The 17,367-nt window shown below is 41.6% G+C and overlaps 1 protein-coding gene across 1 annotated transcript in view; it reads left to right on the top strand.

Moving 5' to 3' along the window:
* Window positions 1–4,117: 4,117 nt before the first annotated feature.
* The window catches only part of LOC127961831 (interleukin-8-like), a 30,069-nt gene continuing 16,819 nt past the window's right edge, over window positions 4,118–17,367 (top strand). Inside the window, exons 1-2 of the mRNA XM_052561103.1 lie at window positions 4,118–4,235; window positions 8,237–8,366. Of these exons, the coding sequence (XP_052417063.1) occupies window positions 4,166–4,235; window positions 8,237–8,366 (200 nt within the window). The 5' untranslated portion in view covers window positions 4,118–4,165. The remainder of the gene's footprint in view (window positions 4,236–8,236; window positions 8,367–17,367) is intronic.

Below are 17,367 nucleotides of genomic sequence, written 5' to 3'. Positions count from 1 at the left end.
GCAGCATAGATGTATCATTCACTGCCTTTGATATCCCACAATCCTGTGCGTTCCATTCTCTGACAGTTCAGCCAGAAAATAAAAATGGCGTCTGAAAGTTGCAGTCGGTGGTAAATGTAAATGTGTGTAAATGTATGTTTCTGGTCAACTTTTACACTTTTTATGTAATTTCTAGCAAGAAATTAATATTGCAGTAATGAAATATCCACTTAGTTATCACCATCCATCCATCCATCCATCATCTTCCGCTTATCTGGGGCCGGGTTGCGGGGGCAACAGTCTAAGCAGAGACGCCCAGACTTCCCTCTCCCTAGCCACTTCTTCCAGCTCTTCCGGGGGGACCCCGAGGCGTTCCCAGGCCAGCCGGGAGACATAGTCCCTCCTTCCAGTGGGACATGCCTGGAACACCTCCCTGGGAAGGCGTCCAGGAGACATCCGAAATAGATGCCCGAGCCACCTCAGCTGGCTCCTCTCGATGTGGAGGAGCAACGGCTCTACTCTGAGCTCCTCCCGCGTGACCGAGCTTCTCACCCTATCTCTAAGGGAACACCCAGCCACCCGACGGAGAAAGCTCATTTCTGCCGCCTGTATCCGGGATCTTGTCCTTTCTGTCATGACCCACAGCTCATGACCATAGGTGAGAGTAGGAACGTAGATTGACCGGTAAATCGAGAGCTTTGCCTTACAGCTCAGCTCCTTCTTCACCACGACAGACCGGTACAGCGACCGCATTACTGCAGAAGCTGCACCGATCCGTCGGTCAATCTCACGTTCCATCCTTCCCTCACTCGTGAACAAGACCCCAAGATACCTGAACTCCTCCACTTGAGGCAGGAACATTCCACCAACCTGTTATCACCAAAGCTCTCTATATTTTGCTGTAGATCATCAAACCATTACGCTGCCTCAGAAGCCTGTCCAAAATCAGTTTCGTGAGGTGCCTTCAAGCAAAAACGCTGCCTGCAAAGTCATTGCCTGAAAGGACAACGAGGCAGCAAGTCACCTTCCTAAGTTTTCAGATGCAGCCTAACCCACTGACCCCTGGCCCCACCGTTTTTAAACGTGCCAGTCCCTAGACTCTGTAAACCTTTATCAACCAGACGCTTCATCAAATTCTGTACAGAAATATCATAAAACTAATATCATATTCTCCAGGATATAACCCTTGGCTATAGATAAGTTTGAAGTTCAGTGCTTAAAAAAACGGAGCAAATGGAAAGAGCGATCTATATTATAGCTCTATAAATGAAGCATACAGATTAGATTACAATGAAGCATACATATTAGAGCCACAGAAAGATAAACGTTTCAATGGAAATGCTCAATATACAATTCATTATGTACATTAACAACGATTCAGGGCGAATATAATATAATTTAATGTTAAACTATATGAATGGCGTTCTGAGTCGCAGCAGGATTTTTTGTCTGAAGTGTCTCAGGGTGCAGCATCATGTGTCTAAACAAACAGCATGTGCTGTCAGTGATTTCAACCACTAGAGGCCGCTCTCGCACTGTGTCATGAAAACAGATCCTTCTCAGCCGTTCCAGCTATGGACTCAACCCGGGAAACTATCAGCCGCTCCAGCAAAGGATGAAACTCAGAAAACTATCTGCATGGATTTTTGCAGATAACCGATTGTTCCAGCAATCAACTATCGGTGCCGATTAATTGGCAAAACCGATAAATCGGTCGACCTATAGTTAATAGTGAATAAGTGTTCCCTATTCTAAGGTATTAACATTTTAACTAACTTGAACCCCATTATTCAAGCAGTTTAAAATATCTGGAAATTAGTAACAGTTATATAATTAGATAACATTTTTTCTCTGATTTGTTTCATGTTTACCTAGGTTCCCTTTCATTTCGGAAAATGCTTTCGGAGAATGTCATCTGTTGTCTTTGGTAACAGATTTCATGCTTTCTTATATATGATATATACTGAACGACACAGCAAAGTTAATGACATGTCCCTTTGACATTTTCTTTTTTAATACTTACACTATTTCGATGAGTCAGCAGAGATTTCACTATTTCTGTTATGCTGCAACGGTTCTCTTAAAAGGAACTGCGAGATGACACATTATTATAACTTCTGATTAACTGATGTTTTCTTAACTGCTGCAAAAAACCAATAACCTGAAAATGTAATTTGAATATACTAAACACATTTCTGGTCTGTGTATCATCCGATCATTCAATTATTCCATTTAATCTGGCAAACCAAAAATGAAATAACGAATCAATATTTAGTTTTTCTGTTTTTCTGTATGAACCAAATATGAAAAACTGACGTTTGTTTCTGTGCTTTCAGCTTGAAACGGGAAATAAAATAAACAAGGAAACCAAAACGAAATATTGGATCAAATTTACGTTTTCTCAATTTTCTTTATTTGTTGTAGTAGGTCTAACTATTTCCCACGGTGGCGTCCTGCTTGCTTTGCGCATGCTCAGTGGATAGTTTCAAAGGAGTAGGTCGCTGAGCGCCCAACACACGATGGGTAACTCGCGAAGCACAAAGTTCCTCTGTGTTTTCTCAGCATTATATCTTAGAAAATACGAGGTTTGAGAAGTAAAAGGCTGGGCAACATTTAAAATATAAGTTAAAGTTCATGCAAACAGCGGGGATAAAGAACACATTTTTGTTAAACGATCACAGGCATAGTTACAGTATGTCCAATAACAATACAACACGTTATAATAAAAATCAGAGATGGTTTAAATGTCCTTTGAAATCACCCTAACCACTTGTTTTGGTATGTGGGGCATTTTAAGTAGATCATTAATTATTAAATACTATCTATCTATCTATCTATCTATCTATCTATCTATCTATCTATCTATCTATATATATATATATATATATATATAACAAACATCCATAAATACATACACACATACAATACAAATAAAATAAAAAACAAATAGAAAGAATTGAAAAAGAATACAGAAAGCTAGTGTTGGATGAAAAACTAGCAGTTAGAATAAATAAATAAAAATTAGATAAAATATAATTAGAATAGACAGTGCTAGAGTTCGAGGGTCAAAGATGAAAGAGATGTGTTTTTAGATGTTTCTTGAAGATGCATGTACTGCATGTAATATATATTTAGCTTTGCAATATAACAATTTTAAAGGTAACAATGTAATTCAAAAGGCAATGGTTGACATACTTTAATAATGTTTGCAATAGTATTCTACCTGACAATTTAATTTAATCTTAGCTGTCCTAAAACCAAATCCGATATTATTTATATAACGTGTGTGTGTGTGTATATATATATATATATATATATATATATATATATATATATATATATATATATATATATATATATATATATATATATATATATAGCTTTTATTGATATCATTAGTAATAAAATAATCTGCTAATATAAATGTTTTAATGATCACTTAAAATGCCTCACATTCCAAAACAAGTGGTTAGCGTGATTTCAAAGGACATTTAAAGCATCTATGATTTTTATTATAGCGTGTTGTATTGTTATTGGACATACTGCAACTATATTCATACAACTATCCTGTGATCGTTAAAAAAACGTGTTCTTTGTCCCCGCGATGAATACGCGGAAGTGAGCGCATATTGGATAGTATATAATGTCCCAGATATAATTGTTTGCGCTCTGCTTTAACACTGGGTTTTAGTATAGGCCTAAAACATAAATATTTGACTGAAATTTGTCTATTAAAATCTGTTTGCATGAACTTTTAACTTTTAAGTGTGAAGCAAACATTATTAAAGTATGTCAACCATTGCCTTTTTAGTGAAGCTTTGGACAAAATATCTTAAATAAAATCTAAAACCCATTTTGCACGTGTTGTTTTTTTTCAGTTGTCACTTTATCTCCCATTAATATGTCTCAGTAAGATGATATTTAAATGTAGGTTTTTTTTCTTTTTTCAATCAAATCTCTGTAGTTTCAACACATGATTGATGATACAATATGATGTATGATAATTAATTAAACCTAAGCTGCTTCAGTTTCAGTAATCGTTCCTCCCTAATTGCGCAATAAACTCTTTCATGTTGTGTGGGAGTGTCAGTCTGTATAAACAAGAGTGCCGGTCACTGTTAGATACACAACTGAGTGACTACAGCAGAGTCTCTTGATACTTTCACTGGCACAATTCTGACTCAGAATGATGAAGTTCACCGCATCTGCCTTCATGCTCCTGATCTGCACAGCTGCACTGCAGTCAACAAAAGAGGGTATGCACACTAATTTTCATCATGCGTTCTGATTTTTATTTATTTACAGTGGCCGAGGGAGCTCGATGCACTGCTACTTCAGAAAACATGCAAAAAGAAAGAGCATGTCCTTCATCAGTTTGACAGCAGGTGCTGCAAATGCTCACATTGCAAACATAAAGAAACGCACTGCAAATGCTCACAACACAACCAAATAAAGAATTTTATTTGCAGCGCGTTTCTTTCTTTTTTTTTTTTTTTTGATTGTGTAGTAAGTATTTGAAGCAAATTTGTCGTCAAATTGATGAAGTTGTTTTCTACGGAGCCCCGCACATGACATGCAAGAAAAAAATAAATAAATTGTGTGCACGATTTACTAATTCGTTCCCTCACTGTACTAAAATGTACACACGATTACTATTGCATTCCCTCGATTTAATATTGCATTTCCTCGATTTGCTAAACCGTGCGCATGATTTAGCAAATCAAGGGAACGAATTAGTAAACCATGCACAATTTATAAATCAAGTGGACGAAATACAGGTTCATCTCAAAAAATTAGCATATTGTGTTAAAGTTCATTATTTTCCATAATGTAATGATAAAAATTAAACTTTCATATATTTTAGATTCTTTGCACACCAACTGAAATATTTCAGGTCTTTTATTGTTTTAATACTGATGATTTTGGCATACAGCTCATGAAAACCCAAAATGCCTGTCTCAAAAAATTTGCATATTTCATCCGACCAATAAAAGAAAAGTGTTTTTAATACAAAAAAAGTCAACCTTCAAATAATTATGTTCAGTTATGCACTCAATACTTGGTCGGGAATCCTTTTGCAGAAATGACTGCTTCAATGTGGCGTGGCATGAAGTCAATCAGCCTGTGGCACTGCTGAGGTGTTATGGAGGCAAAGGATGCTTCGATAGCGGCCTTAAAGGGTTAGTCCGCCCAAAAATGAAAATTATGTCATTAATAACTCACCCTTATGCTGTTCCAAACATGTAAGACCTCCTTTTATCTTCGGAACACAGTTTAAGATATTTTAGATTTAGTCCGAGAGCTCTCAGTCCCTCCATTGAAGCTGTGTGTACGTTATACTGTCCATGTCCAGAAAGGTAAGAGAAACATCATCAAAGTAGTCCATGTGACATCAGAGGGTCCGTTGGAATTTTTTGAAGCATCGAAAATACATTTTGATCCAAAAATAGCAAAAACTACGACTTTATTCAGCATTGTCTTCTCTTCCGTGTCTGTTGTGAGAGAGAGAGTTCAAATCAAAGCAGGATATCCGGTTCGCTAACGAATCATTCAGTTCACCAAATCGAACTGAATCGTTTTAAACGATTTGCGTCTCTAATACGCATTAATCCACAAATGACTTAAGCTGTTCACTTTTTTTAATGTGGCTGACACTCCCTTCTGAGTTCAAACAAACCAATATCCCAGAGTAATGCATGCACTCAAACAGTACACTGACTGAACTGCTGTGATGAACACCGAGGCGAGCCAGATAACGAACAATAGATTGACTCGTTCACGAGTGAAGAACCGGTTGCATCGGTGTTCGGATCACCAGTAGTTCTTTCGGTCAGTTCGATTCAATAAACTGGTTGAAGAAAACGGTTCACCGGTTCTTTTGCACTCGACGTAATGGCGTCATTTGCGATGATTCAAGCCTTCGGTTTACCCGAACCCATAACACTAGCACAGAATCAGTTCAGAATCAATCACCAAAAGAATCAGTTCAGTTCAGACGCTCTGTGTGTCAGTCTGCTTCACGCTGAATCACACATGCACAGTATCATCAACTCCTCGGTTCACGAATTGGACGCATCTGAGAGAAACGGTTCTTGACTCGTGAACGAGTCAATGTTTTGTTCGTTATCTGGCTCGGCTCGGTGTTCATCTTCAGTTCTCTCTTCACAGCAGTTCAATCAATGTACCGTTTGAGTACATGAATTACTCCGGGATATTGGTTTGTTTGAACTTAGAGGGAGTGTCAGCCACATTAAAAAAGTTAACAGCTTAATTCATTTGTGGATTAATGCACATTAGAGACGCGAACCGTTTAAAACTATTCAGTTCGATTTGGTGAACTGAATGAATCGTTCGCGAACCGGATATCCAGACTGCTTTGATTTGAACCATCTCTCCCACAGACACAGAAGAGAAGACAATGCTGAATAAAGTCGTCGTTTTTGCTATTTTTGGACCAAAATGTATTTTCGATGCTTCAAAAAATTCTAACTGACCCTCTGATGTCACATGGACTACTTTGATGATGTTTTTCTTACCTTTCTGGACATGGACAGTATACCGTACACACAGCTTCAATGGAGGGACTGAGAGCTCTCGGACTAAATCTAAAATATCTTAAACTGTGTTCCGAAGATAAAAGGAGGTCTTACATGTTTGGAACAGCATAAGGGTGAGTTATTAATGACATAATTTTCATTTTTGGGTGAACTAACCCTTTAAGCTCATCCAGAGTGTTGGGTCTTGCGTCTCTCAACTTTCTCTTCACAATATCCCACAGATTCTCTATGGGGTTCAGGTCAGGAGAGTTGGCAGGCCAATTGAGCACAGTAATAACATGGTCAGTAAACCATTTACCAGTGGTTTTGGCACTGTGAGCAGGTGCCAGGTCATGCTGAAAAATGAAATCTTCATCTCCATAAAGCTTTTCAGCAGATGGAAGCATGAAGTGCTCCAAAATCTCCTGATAGCTAGCTGCATTGACCCTGCCCTTGATAAAACACAGTGGACCAACACCAGCAGCTGACATGGCAGCCCAGACCATCACTGACTGTGGGTACTTGACACTGGACTTCAGGTATTTTGGCATTTCCTTGTCCCCAGTCTTCCTCCAGACTCTGGCACCTTGATTTCCGAATGACATGCAAAATTTGTCCAAAAGTCCAGTGCTGCTTCTCTGTAGCCCAGGTCAGGCGCTTTTGCCGCTGTTTCTGGTTCAAAAGTGGCTTGACCTGGGGAATGCGGCACCCATAGCCCATTTCCTGCACACGCCTGTGCACGGTGGCTCTGGATGTTTCTACTCCAGACTCAGTCCACTGCTTCCGCAGGTCCCCCAAGGTCTGGAATCGGTCATTCTCCACAATCTTCCTCAGGGTCCGGACACCTCTTCTCGTTGTGCAGCGTTTTTTGCCACACTTTTTCCTTCCCACAGACTTCCCACTGAGGTGCCTTGATACAGCACTCTGGGAACAGCCTATTTATTCAGAAATTTATTTCGTGTCTTACCCTCTTGCTTGAGGGTGTCAATGATAGCCTTCTGGACAGCAGTCAGGTCGGCAGTCTTACCCATGATTGCGGTTTTGAGTAATGAACCAGGCTGGGAGTTTTTAAAAGCCTCAGGAATCTTTTGCAGGTGTTTAGAGTTAATTAGTTGATTTAGATGATTAGGTTAATAGCTTGTTTAGAGAACCTTTTCATGATATGCAAATTTTTTTGAGATAGGAATTTTGGGTTTTCATGAGCTGTATGCCAAAATCATCAGTATTAAAACAATAAAAGACCTGAAATATTTCAATTGGTGTGCAATGAATCTAAAATATATGAAAGTTTAATTTTTATCATTACATTATGGAAAATAATGAACTTTATCACAATATGCTAATTTTTTCAGAAGGACCTGTAGTAAATCGAGGGAACGCAATAGTAATCGTTTGCACATTTTAGTACAGTGAGGGAACGAATTAGTAAATAGCTAGTGCACACGATTTAGCATACAATTTTTTCCTGCATGTCGTGTGTGGGGCTCCATAGTTTTCTTAATTTGCAGGTGTTTTTTCTATTTGTATCACGTTTCTTTATTTGGTTGTGAGCATTTGCAGCACATGTGTTGTCAAATTGATGAAGTTGTTTTCTTAGTTTGCAGGGGGGGGGGGGGGGTTCTATTTGCAGCACATTTAGCTCTCTTGGCTACTGTATATTTATTTATTAGATTAATATTTTGAGCTAATCTCACAGCAATTGTCTCTCTGTGCTACTGCAGGTAGACCTAAACGCACCCCTCTACGCTGTCAGTGCCTTAAAACATATTCAGGGAGACCAATCTCAGGCAAAGTAATACTGTCAGTGATGGTGATTCCTGCTGGACAACTGTGCAAAAATGATGAGATCATGTGAGTGAGAAACCTACCAAAGCAGCACTTCAAATACAGACACATAATGTGCTCTACCAATCAAAACCTTCTTTATTATTGCTTCTTCAAAAAAGTCAGAAATCCCAGGGTTATCAGTTAATTAAAACTTAGCATCTGTTACTATTAAAAATGTCAAACAAAAGTTTAAAAATTGTCTCATGGTGCATCCTGATGTACTTTTAACATTGAAAAATAAAAATGTAAAACCTAAAAATAAAAAAGTGCCTATAAACAGTTGACATTATGAGGGAGTGGTCAATTAGGCACTCAGTGCACATTAGCGTTCATTTTAAAGGGGGACCTATTATGCCCCTTTTCACAAGATGTAAAATAAGTCTCTGATGTCCCAAGAGTGTGTGTGTGTGAAGTTTTAACTCAAAATACTTTACAGACCATTTTTTATAGCTTGTTAATACTTTTAGGGTATAAGCCAAAATTTTAGTTCCCTATCTGTCGGTCACTATGAGTTATGTCGACCGACAAATGGGGTCTCACTTGGGAGGCCAATCATCTCTGATTTTAAGAGAAAACGCCAATGAAAATTGGCTAGTGGATTAACACACCTGAGCCACTCCCGTGCCGACGGGTATAAATAGGGCGACAGGTGCTGATGAGAAGAAGTCGCTACAAAGCCATCATCTTTGTTTTTTGTAAAGCTGTTCCTGGTCAGTGTGACGGCGCGTTACAGTGGTGTCCCTGCGAACGGCGATTCCCCTGGGCGCTTCGGCTAAAAGAGACAGTTTTTCTAAAAGAGCAAATCACGGACGATTCGCGTCTTTTTCAAGATGCCGTTTCGTCCGTGTCCTTCTGGATGCGGTCGTTTCCTGTCTTTGGTTGACGGTCACGAGCGTTGTCTGCAGTGTCTGGGCGTCCAACACGCTGAGGCTGCGCTCGTGGATGATTCATGCGTCTATTGTGGGAGTATGAACATGGCAGCGCTGCGATCGCGTCTCTCACTCCTCAAGGGGAGTGCAGCAGACCCCTCTGTCGCCACCCGTCCCGGTCTCTCTGGCTCGAGCAGAGGGCCGCCGGCTGGCGCTCTGGGAGATCTGAGGATTACAGTGAGAGCTTCTCCGCCGGGCCACGCCCCACGGACCTCTCACTCCTCCCGCAGCGCCTGTCCCGTGCAGCTGCCGATTGATTCTGCTGGGCCGTCTCACAGCGGTCCCAGCGTGTCTTTCGGTGCGCCGCCCGAAGACCAGATGTCGATTGCTGCATCGGGGGATGGGTTATCGACCTCTGAGGATGAGGGTTTGGCGTGCTGTCCACATCCCGGGGGAGCTCAATCGTGCAGCCGACGCTCTCACAACAGCTCACTTTCCCCAGGGAATGGCGACTCCATCCCCAGACGGTCCAGCTGATCTGGAGTCGATTCGGGGAAGCCCAGGTAGACCTGTTTGCTTCCCATGAGTCCTCCCACTGGGCACAGATGCACTGGCACACAGCTGGCCTCAGGCCTTACGCAAGTATGCGTTTCCCCCAGTGAGGCTGCTCGCACAGACACTGTGCAAGGTCGGGAGGACGAGGAACAGGTCCTGTTGGTTGCGCCTTACTGGCCCACCCGGACCTGGTTTTCGGAACTCATGCTCCTCGTGACAGCCCCTCCCTGGCGCATCCCCCTGAGGAGAGACCTTCTCTCTCAGGGGCTTGGCAACATTTGGCACCCGCGTCCAGATCTCTGGAACCTCCACGTGTGGCTTCTAGACGGGACGTGGCAGACCTAAGTGATCTGCCCCCAGCGGTGGTAGACACTATCACTCAGGCTAGAGCCCCTTCTACGAGGCAGGCCTATGCTCTGAAGTGGAGTCTGTTCACGAATTGGTGTTCTTCTCACCGAGAAGACCCCCGGAGATGCCCGGTCAGAGTCGTGCTTTCTTTCCTGCAAGAAAGGCTGGAGCGTCGGCTGTCACCCTCCACCCTGAAGGTGTATGTGGCTGACATTGCAGCCCATCACGATGCAGTGGACGGCCAGTCCCTGGGGAGGCATGACCTGATCGTTAGGTTCCTGAGGGGTGCCAGAAGGTTACATCCTCCTAGGACACCCCTGATTCCCTCCTGGGACCTCTCTATTGTCCTGGCGGGACTTCAGAGGGGTCCCTTTGAGCCGCTGGATTCGGTCGAGCTGAAGTTCCTGTCTCTCAAGACAGCGCTCCTGATCGCGCTCACTTCCATCAAGAGGGTCGGGGACCTCCAAGCATTTTCGGTAAGTGAAGAGTGCCTTGTGTTCGGGCCGGCCTACTCTCACGTTGTCCTGAGCCCCCGGCCTGGATACGTGCCCAAGGTTCCCACCACTCCCTTCCGAGGCCAGGTGGTGAACCTGCAAGCGCTGCCCCTAGAGGAGGCAGATCCAGCCTTGTCGTTGCTGTGTCCCGTAAGAGCGCTTCGCATATACGTGGACCGCACCCAGAGCTTTAGAAGCTCTGAGCAGCTCCTGGTCTGCTTTGGAGGTCAGCAGAAGGGGAAGGCTGTCTCTAAGCAGAGGTTGGCCCACTGGATAGTGGACGCCATCGCCTTGGCTTACCATTCCCAAGGCGAGCCGTGCCCCCTGGGGGTGAGGGCCCACTCCACACGGAGTGTGGCCCCCTCCAATGCGTTGGCGCACGGCGCCTCTCTGGCAGACATCTGTCGAGCTGCGGGCTGGGTGACACCTAACACCTTTGCGAGGTTTTACAACCTCCGTGTAGAGCCAGTTTCTTCCCGTGTGTTGGGTAACAGGTAATTGGCGGGAAGGGCTGGCTGGGTGTCTCGCTTGCTGCGCCATTCCCCCTAACAGGGGGATGTGAGCGCCTTCTTCTCCCAGTAGAGTTCCCCGGTTGGCGTACCCTGGTCGAGCATCCTCCAGCACCCTCGGCGTCAGACTTGGTGGAGCAGTCTGACGCCAGGCCCAGTACTGGCGTTAGCATGCCCGGAGCCGGTCAGCCCCTGTACTGGGCTAGGTGTCCATATGGCTGGGTTTCCTACGGGTAATCCCATATGTGTATTCTTCCACGGTAAGGTTTCCCTCTTGGCAAACCCGTGTCTTCCCTTGACAGACCGTTCTGTCAGTCTCTTCTGGCAGCCGTTCCATCCCTACTCCAAGGTAGGACCTGCCTCAGAGACCCCTTCCATATGTAGTACTGCCCCCTGGGTCAGTCCATATCGGTATATCCACGTCACCTCCCTACGGGTAGGATGTGGTCTCCGTAGTGGCCTTTCCTAAAGGCTCGCTTCCCCATTGTCTTGCCAGCTGGAAGAAGAAATAGGGAAGATCTGAAGCAATCTTTCACCGAAGGTTGAAATCCCTTCCATTTACTTTATGTGGGCGGAACAGCAGCATGGACTCCAGCAGCGATGTACTCACCCTTTGGCCCCTTCGGTACCGAGGTCAGTGAATTTGCGCTGGGGCTTTGGGAAGGTTACGACCTTAAGCGTAGCTTTTGTGGCACGCCAGGGCTTGTCAACAATTGCAGCGCCACAGGGTTGTGACGAGGTTCAGGTTGTGGCGTTTTCCATAGGACCACATTTGTCGGTCGACATAACTCGTAGTGACCGACAGATAGGGAACGTCTCGGTTACGTACGTAACCCTCGTTCCCTGATGGAGGGAAGGGAGACGTTATGTCCCCATGCCACAACCTTGAACCATTCGCTGTTGCCGGGACACGTTCTCGGCTCCTCAGCGTAAAACCTAATGAGTGGATGCACCTGTCGCCCTATTTATACCCGTCGGCACAGGAGTGGCTCAGGTGTGTTAATCCACTAGCCAATTTTCATTGGCGTTTTCTCTTAAAATCAGAGATGATTGGCCTCCCAAGTGAGACCCCATTTGTCGGTCGACATAACGTCTCCGTTCCCTCCATCAGGGAACGAGGGTTACGTACGTAACCGAGACGTTTCTTCTCTTTTAAATGCAAATGAGCTGGTGCTCCGGGAAAGAGGACGGAGCATCAAGAGCTCAAGCTCCAACAATACCGGTGCTAGCCTTTGCAAATAAACACTCCACCATTAGTACAAGCCTGTTATCTTCAGCATCAGTTAAAAAACACAGACAATGGTAGCTTTTGCAACATTAGCCTTACAGAGAGCCAAGAAGGACTTTCAGAAAGGCAATTTTGAAAACTAACGTGTGATACTTACTTCTGCTGGAGGTGCAGCTGGATCACGAACAGTTGGCACTGCTCCATCCTTCAGGAGAAACCTTTGTGCAAAACTTGGTTTATACTGACTAGAGGTTGACCGATATTGGATTTTGCTGATACTGATAGCTAGATTGGACGACACTGGCCGATAACAATTAATTAACCGATTGTAACGAATCCATGAGGAGTAAGGATAGGGTTTCGGTGTGGTTGCCTGAGGTGAGCAGAGTTGTAGGTTCAGTGGTGTGGTGGATGAAGTCGGTGAGAGAAGTGGTGCTCGCTGCTTCCATGTTGGTCAGAACGTTCTGTAACGAATTGTCAAATGAGTGGAAGGAAGCAAGTGCGAGTAAATGAATATTTAATAATAGAAAACAAACAATGAACACGAAGACAGGTGATACTGGTTATTCTTGACGGGAATGCAAAGTCCAGAAAGAGGCAGAGCTCACAAATGATCCGGTGTGCGATGGTGAGTTGGCAGCAGGAGAGTGTGACACAGGAACTGCCGGGGAAGAGCCATGAAGGTAAGTGATGTAATCAAGTGATGAAGTGGAGTGGACGGGATTCCGAGAAGACAGGACAATCCAATGACAGGAAACAAACACAAGGAAGGCAGACCATGAGACACGGAATAACTAACAATGTTCTGACAATCACAAGACGCTAGAAAGGGCAATATATAGGGAAGGGTAATGAGTGGCAGCTGGTGCTGATGAACAATTAGCGGAGATGCCCACATGAAACAATCAGTGCTGACGCGAAACACACAAACTCCACCATCATAAAGTAGTGCATAACCCGAGATCACGGTTTACCAACCGTGACACCGATGGTTTTTAAAATGGATACGAAAAAAAAGCAACTAAAATACTGCTTTATTTACAAACAAAAAAGTAGTAGTGGTAGTAGTAGTAGCAATAATAACAGTAACAGTAAATGTTCAAATTACCACACGCCCTATGAAATTTGTATAATTTTTTCCCTAAATTCCATTTTATTTATTTCAAAATTCTGTTATTTAATTTTTCTGGGTTCTGTTTTTTTCCCATTTTAATTTTACTCCACTCATTTTTAATAGTTACATTAAAGTTTTTTAATGATAAAGTAAGTCTAATTAAATAAAATCATTAATCAAATGATCATCAAATAAGTTTAATAAAATTTTAACAAAAGTTACATGATTAGGGCCCTATGATATGTTTTATTGTTTCTCATCATAATTTTGTTTTGTTACCAAATAATGTTTTAGCATGTCTAATTATTTGAACACATAAAACAACTTTATTTTACTTTTTTTTAAAGAAGCCTAATGATTTTTCTCCTCAAAAATTCTGAGTGTATTTAAATTTGTATTGTTATTAAAACAAGGCATGAATCATTAATTTTATGGAAGAAATGTTGTGTGATTATTCCTTAAAAAAAATAATGTTTGTTTCATTTTAGTAGTAGTAGTAGACTATGTACATTCTACTGAACAATAGACTTCAAAACCAGACTTTTATTTTGACGGATTGCAAAATAAGTGAATACCTTTACAATTCTGTTTATGTGATATGATGCTTTTGCTCAAATCAAACGGTCAAATGGAGTGACTCTCAGAGCAGTTCTGGAGATGTTCTTCATGTGTTTTGTCCTCATTTAGTGAGACAGCAGATGCTGAAATCACAGTGAGCGTTACACGATAAACGGTATATTCTGTTTTTATGAATGGATTCTGGGATTCCGTCCACGTTTTCTGCATTGAAGAAATCATAGGGCCATAGAATTATACCAGCACAATGTATACTCTCACACTTGAACTGCTTCTGTTATTGAAGTCTAGGAGAACTCACCAGTATTACAAACACTCGGGAGTCTGGACGCATCATGTTCAACTCGAGTAGTGGTCTGAAAACAGTTTATTTATTCACAAAACGGACAAAATTTTACTTCAAGAGTGAACAGAGGCATTGATAACGGAAAAGAGGAAAGAGCGATCTATATTATAGCTCTATAAATGAAGCATACAGACTTTATTAGAGCCACAGAAAGACACGTTTCGATGGAAATGCTCAATATACAATTATGTACATTAACAAAGATTCAGGGCGAATATAATGTAATTTAATGTTAAACTATGTGAATGGCGCTCTGAGTCGCGGCAGGATTTCTTGTCTGAAGTGTCTCACTCTGTTCAGCGTGCAGCGTCACGTATGTGTCTAAACAAACAGCATGTGCTGTCAGTGATTTCAAGCACTAGAGGCCGCTCTCGCACTGTGTCATGAAAAAAGATCCTTCTCAGCCATTCCAGCTACGGACTCAACATGGGAAACTATTAGCCGCTCCAGCAAAGGATGAAAAGCGGAAAACTATCTGGATCGATTTTTGCTGATAACCAATTGTTCCAGCAATCAAATATCGGGGCGAATTAATTGTCTAAACCAATAAATCGGTCGACCTCTAATACTGACCCTCATTCACAACGCAGCCCGGTGTAAATGATTCGCACAGACATAAACTAATTTCGTTAGAGTTGAGGGGGCATCTTCTTCAAAAACACAATTAATCCACCTTATCTTCAGCGGCTCAGATTTCAAGAGAGTAAACAGAGAGAGATATGTGGATTCATACTGTCACAGTGTCTGGGTTGTGTTCCCTGGGGTTCCACTAGATGTCCTCCTTTCTCACGGTGTCTGTCACCAGATCACTTCCTGTCTCCTGTTTCCTCATTATCCTTCTGTGTATAAATACCCAGTCTGTCTTAGTCTGTGTTACGGAGTCCTTGTTTAATGTCAGTGTATTATTCATGTCCGTCATCCTTGCCTTGCCTTGCCTTGCCTTGCCTTGCCTTGCCCTGCCCTGCCTTGCCCTGTGTTCGTGTCCTGTTTATGTTCCGATTGGATTCTCTGGTTTTGACCCTGCATGGACTGTTACCTTTCTGGATTATCCCTTAAATAAATCATGCTTACCTGCAATTGGTTCTCTCGCCGTGTTTCAACCATCACGTAACGTGACACATACATCCAGCTACAGAACACCTAAACCGCTTGAGAAACATTCTCGTCAGTGCATGACTGGCGGACTCTGTTCAACTTGCTGTGAACTCACTCAGGGCAGTTCTGTGTATAAACGGCATTGTCTGTCAACCTGACGTCACATTAGAGGCAATGCTGAAACAGGTAGTTGGGAGGAGACGCTACTTTTTACTTAGGGGGATTAAAAAATAGGAGTGAGTGGATTTTTATCACTATAGGGTGGTTGTGTACACATAGTGCCAACACACATTTATGTCCAAGCAACATGGAAAAGTGAATTTTGCATAATTGGTCCCCTTTAAGCTTAGTGTAAGAAAGTGTCACAATGGAGCGCTATTAAATATTAAGTAAAAGCCGCGAATTTCAGACACTTGCAGAATAGCACAGATGAGAACAATAACACAAGTCAACAGTCTCTCAAGCCGACATGCATATTTATACTTGATAAAAAAAATAAATTAATTATTAAGATATTTTTTTATTGCAAATAGGCTTAGTTGCAGGATAGAAAAAATAATAATAAATGACTTGTAATTCATTATATTTTTCTACAGCTAGTTTTTTTTTTACTGGCCTTTCAGTGCCACCTTTGCTCTATTAGCCTTTTTTTCAAGGTCATAAAAAAGGTAATTGGCCTGAGTAAATCATACCATTAAAAATAATTGTGACTGCAAAAGTAGTGTAGTAATTTAGGAGGTGAAAATACTGCATGAAAATAATCTTTATTTGTACATTTTCTAAGAGGAGTACCTTTTTTCTCTGATTGCTTCTTGCGCTGCCACTGACTAATATATGAATCGCACAAATAAAGGCGCTTCCACCAGCCAATACATACCCATACTGTATACACAAAATTACATTTGAGTCTATTCATGCAAACATAATTAGTTATGTCTTAAGTGAACGTTTGGGGAACTGTAGGGGTAAAACACCTGAAATGTAACATTACATTAGATCCATGCAGTACTGTAGGTCTTTAATATCTAGGCCACCTTTCTCATGAATGTTAATATAACTTCTTTTGTAATTTTAATAATCAATTTATTTGAAATGAACACACAAAAGTTATTTTTTTTTAAACATGATAATTTGTTTTCTTACTTGAATGCTTTAGTTTAGATTTAAATGAAAAAATGCATGCACTATTTGTTTCTTATATTTGTTCTGCTGTTTTTTGTTTGTTTGTTGTTTTTATGCATTTATATTAACAATTGTGATTTATAATAACAAAGCTCAAATAAAAAAATCCCTATATTCTGATAATTAATATAGTAATGATCATTAAGAAAAGAATTGGAGGAAATGTTAGTTATTTTGCTTTGGAACCTTAATAAAATTTTATCTTGGTTTTTCTCAGAAAGATCTTTGTTGACTATGCAGTTTAAACGGCATATCTCTACTGATACCCACACGTGTGATCTTTGCACTTAACCATGTCTCTAATAACAGGATGCATTTCCTGTATTTGGCCCGAGTGTTGAAGACCGCAAGTCAGTGTGATAAACTTTTTAACCAATGGGACACACTTTCTTTTATTTTATTTAAATTTTTATTTGCTCATTTAATACATTTAAAACTTTGCACTTTAAAATAAACTTGTACTTAATGATAAGATGAAACAAAACCCACATTACAATAATCCAGTTAAGCATAATAAGGTTTGGATTCATTATTTCTTCTAGTTCTTTAAATTGAAAAATGACTGGAAGGGGCAAGTTCATCACATTTTCAGTTGAAGTCCATAACATACATAACTCGATTTGCAGGATCACAAGTTATTGCAGCTCATAAGGGCAGATAAGTCATTCTAATTCTTGGCAGCGATTATTCAGTATTTCCTGCATAACTA

This window comes from Carassius gibelio, chromosome B7 (genome assembly GCF_023724105.1).
Source record: "Carassius gibelio isolate Cgi1373 ecotype wild population from Czech Republic chromosome B7, carGib1.2-hapl.c, whole genome shotgun sequence".
NCBI classification, from domain to species: Eukaryota; Metazoa; Chordata; class Actinopteri; order Cypriniformes; family Cyprinidae; genus Carassius; species Carassius gibelio.
The sequence above is the reverse complement of the archived record's forward strand: the minus strand, read 5'-3'. Positions and strand labels throughout refer to the sequence as shown.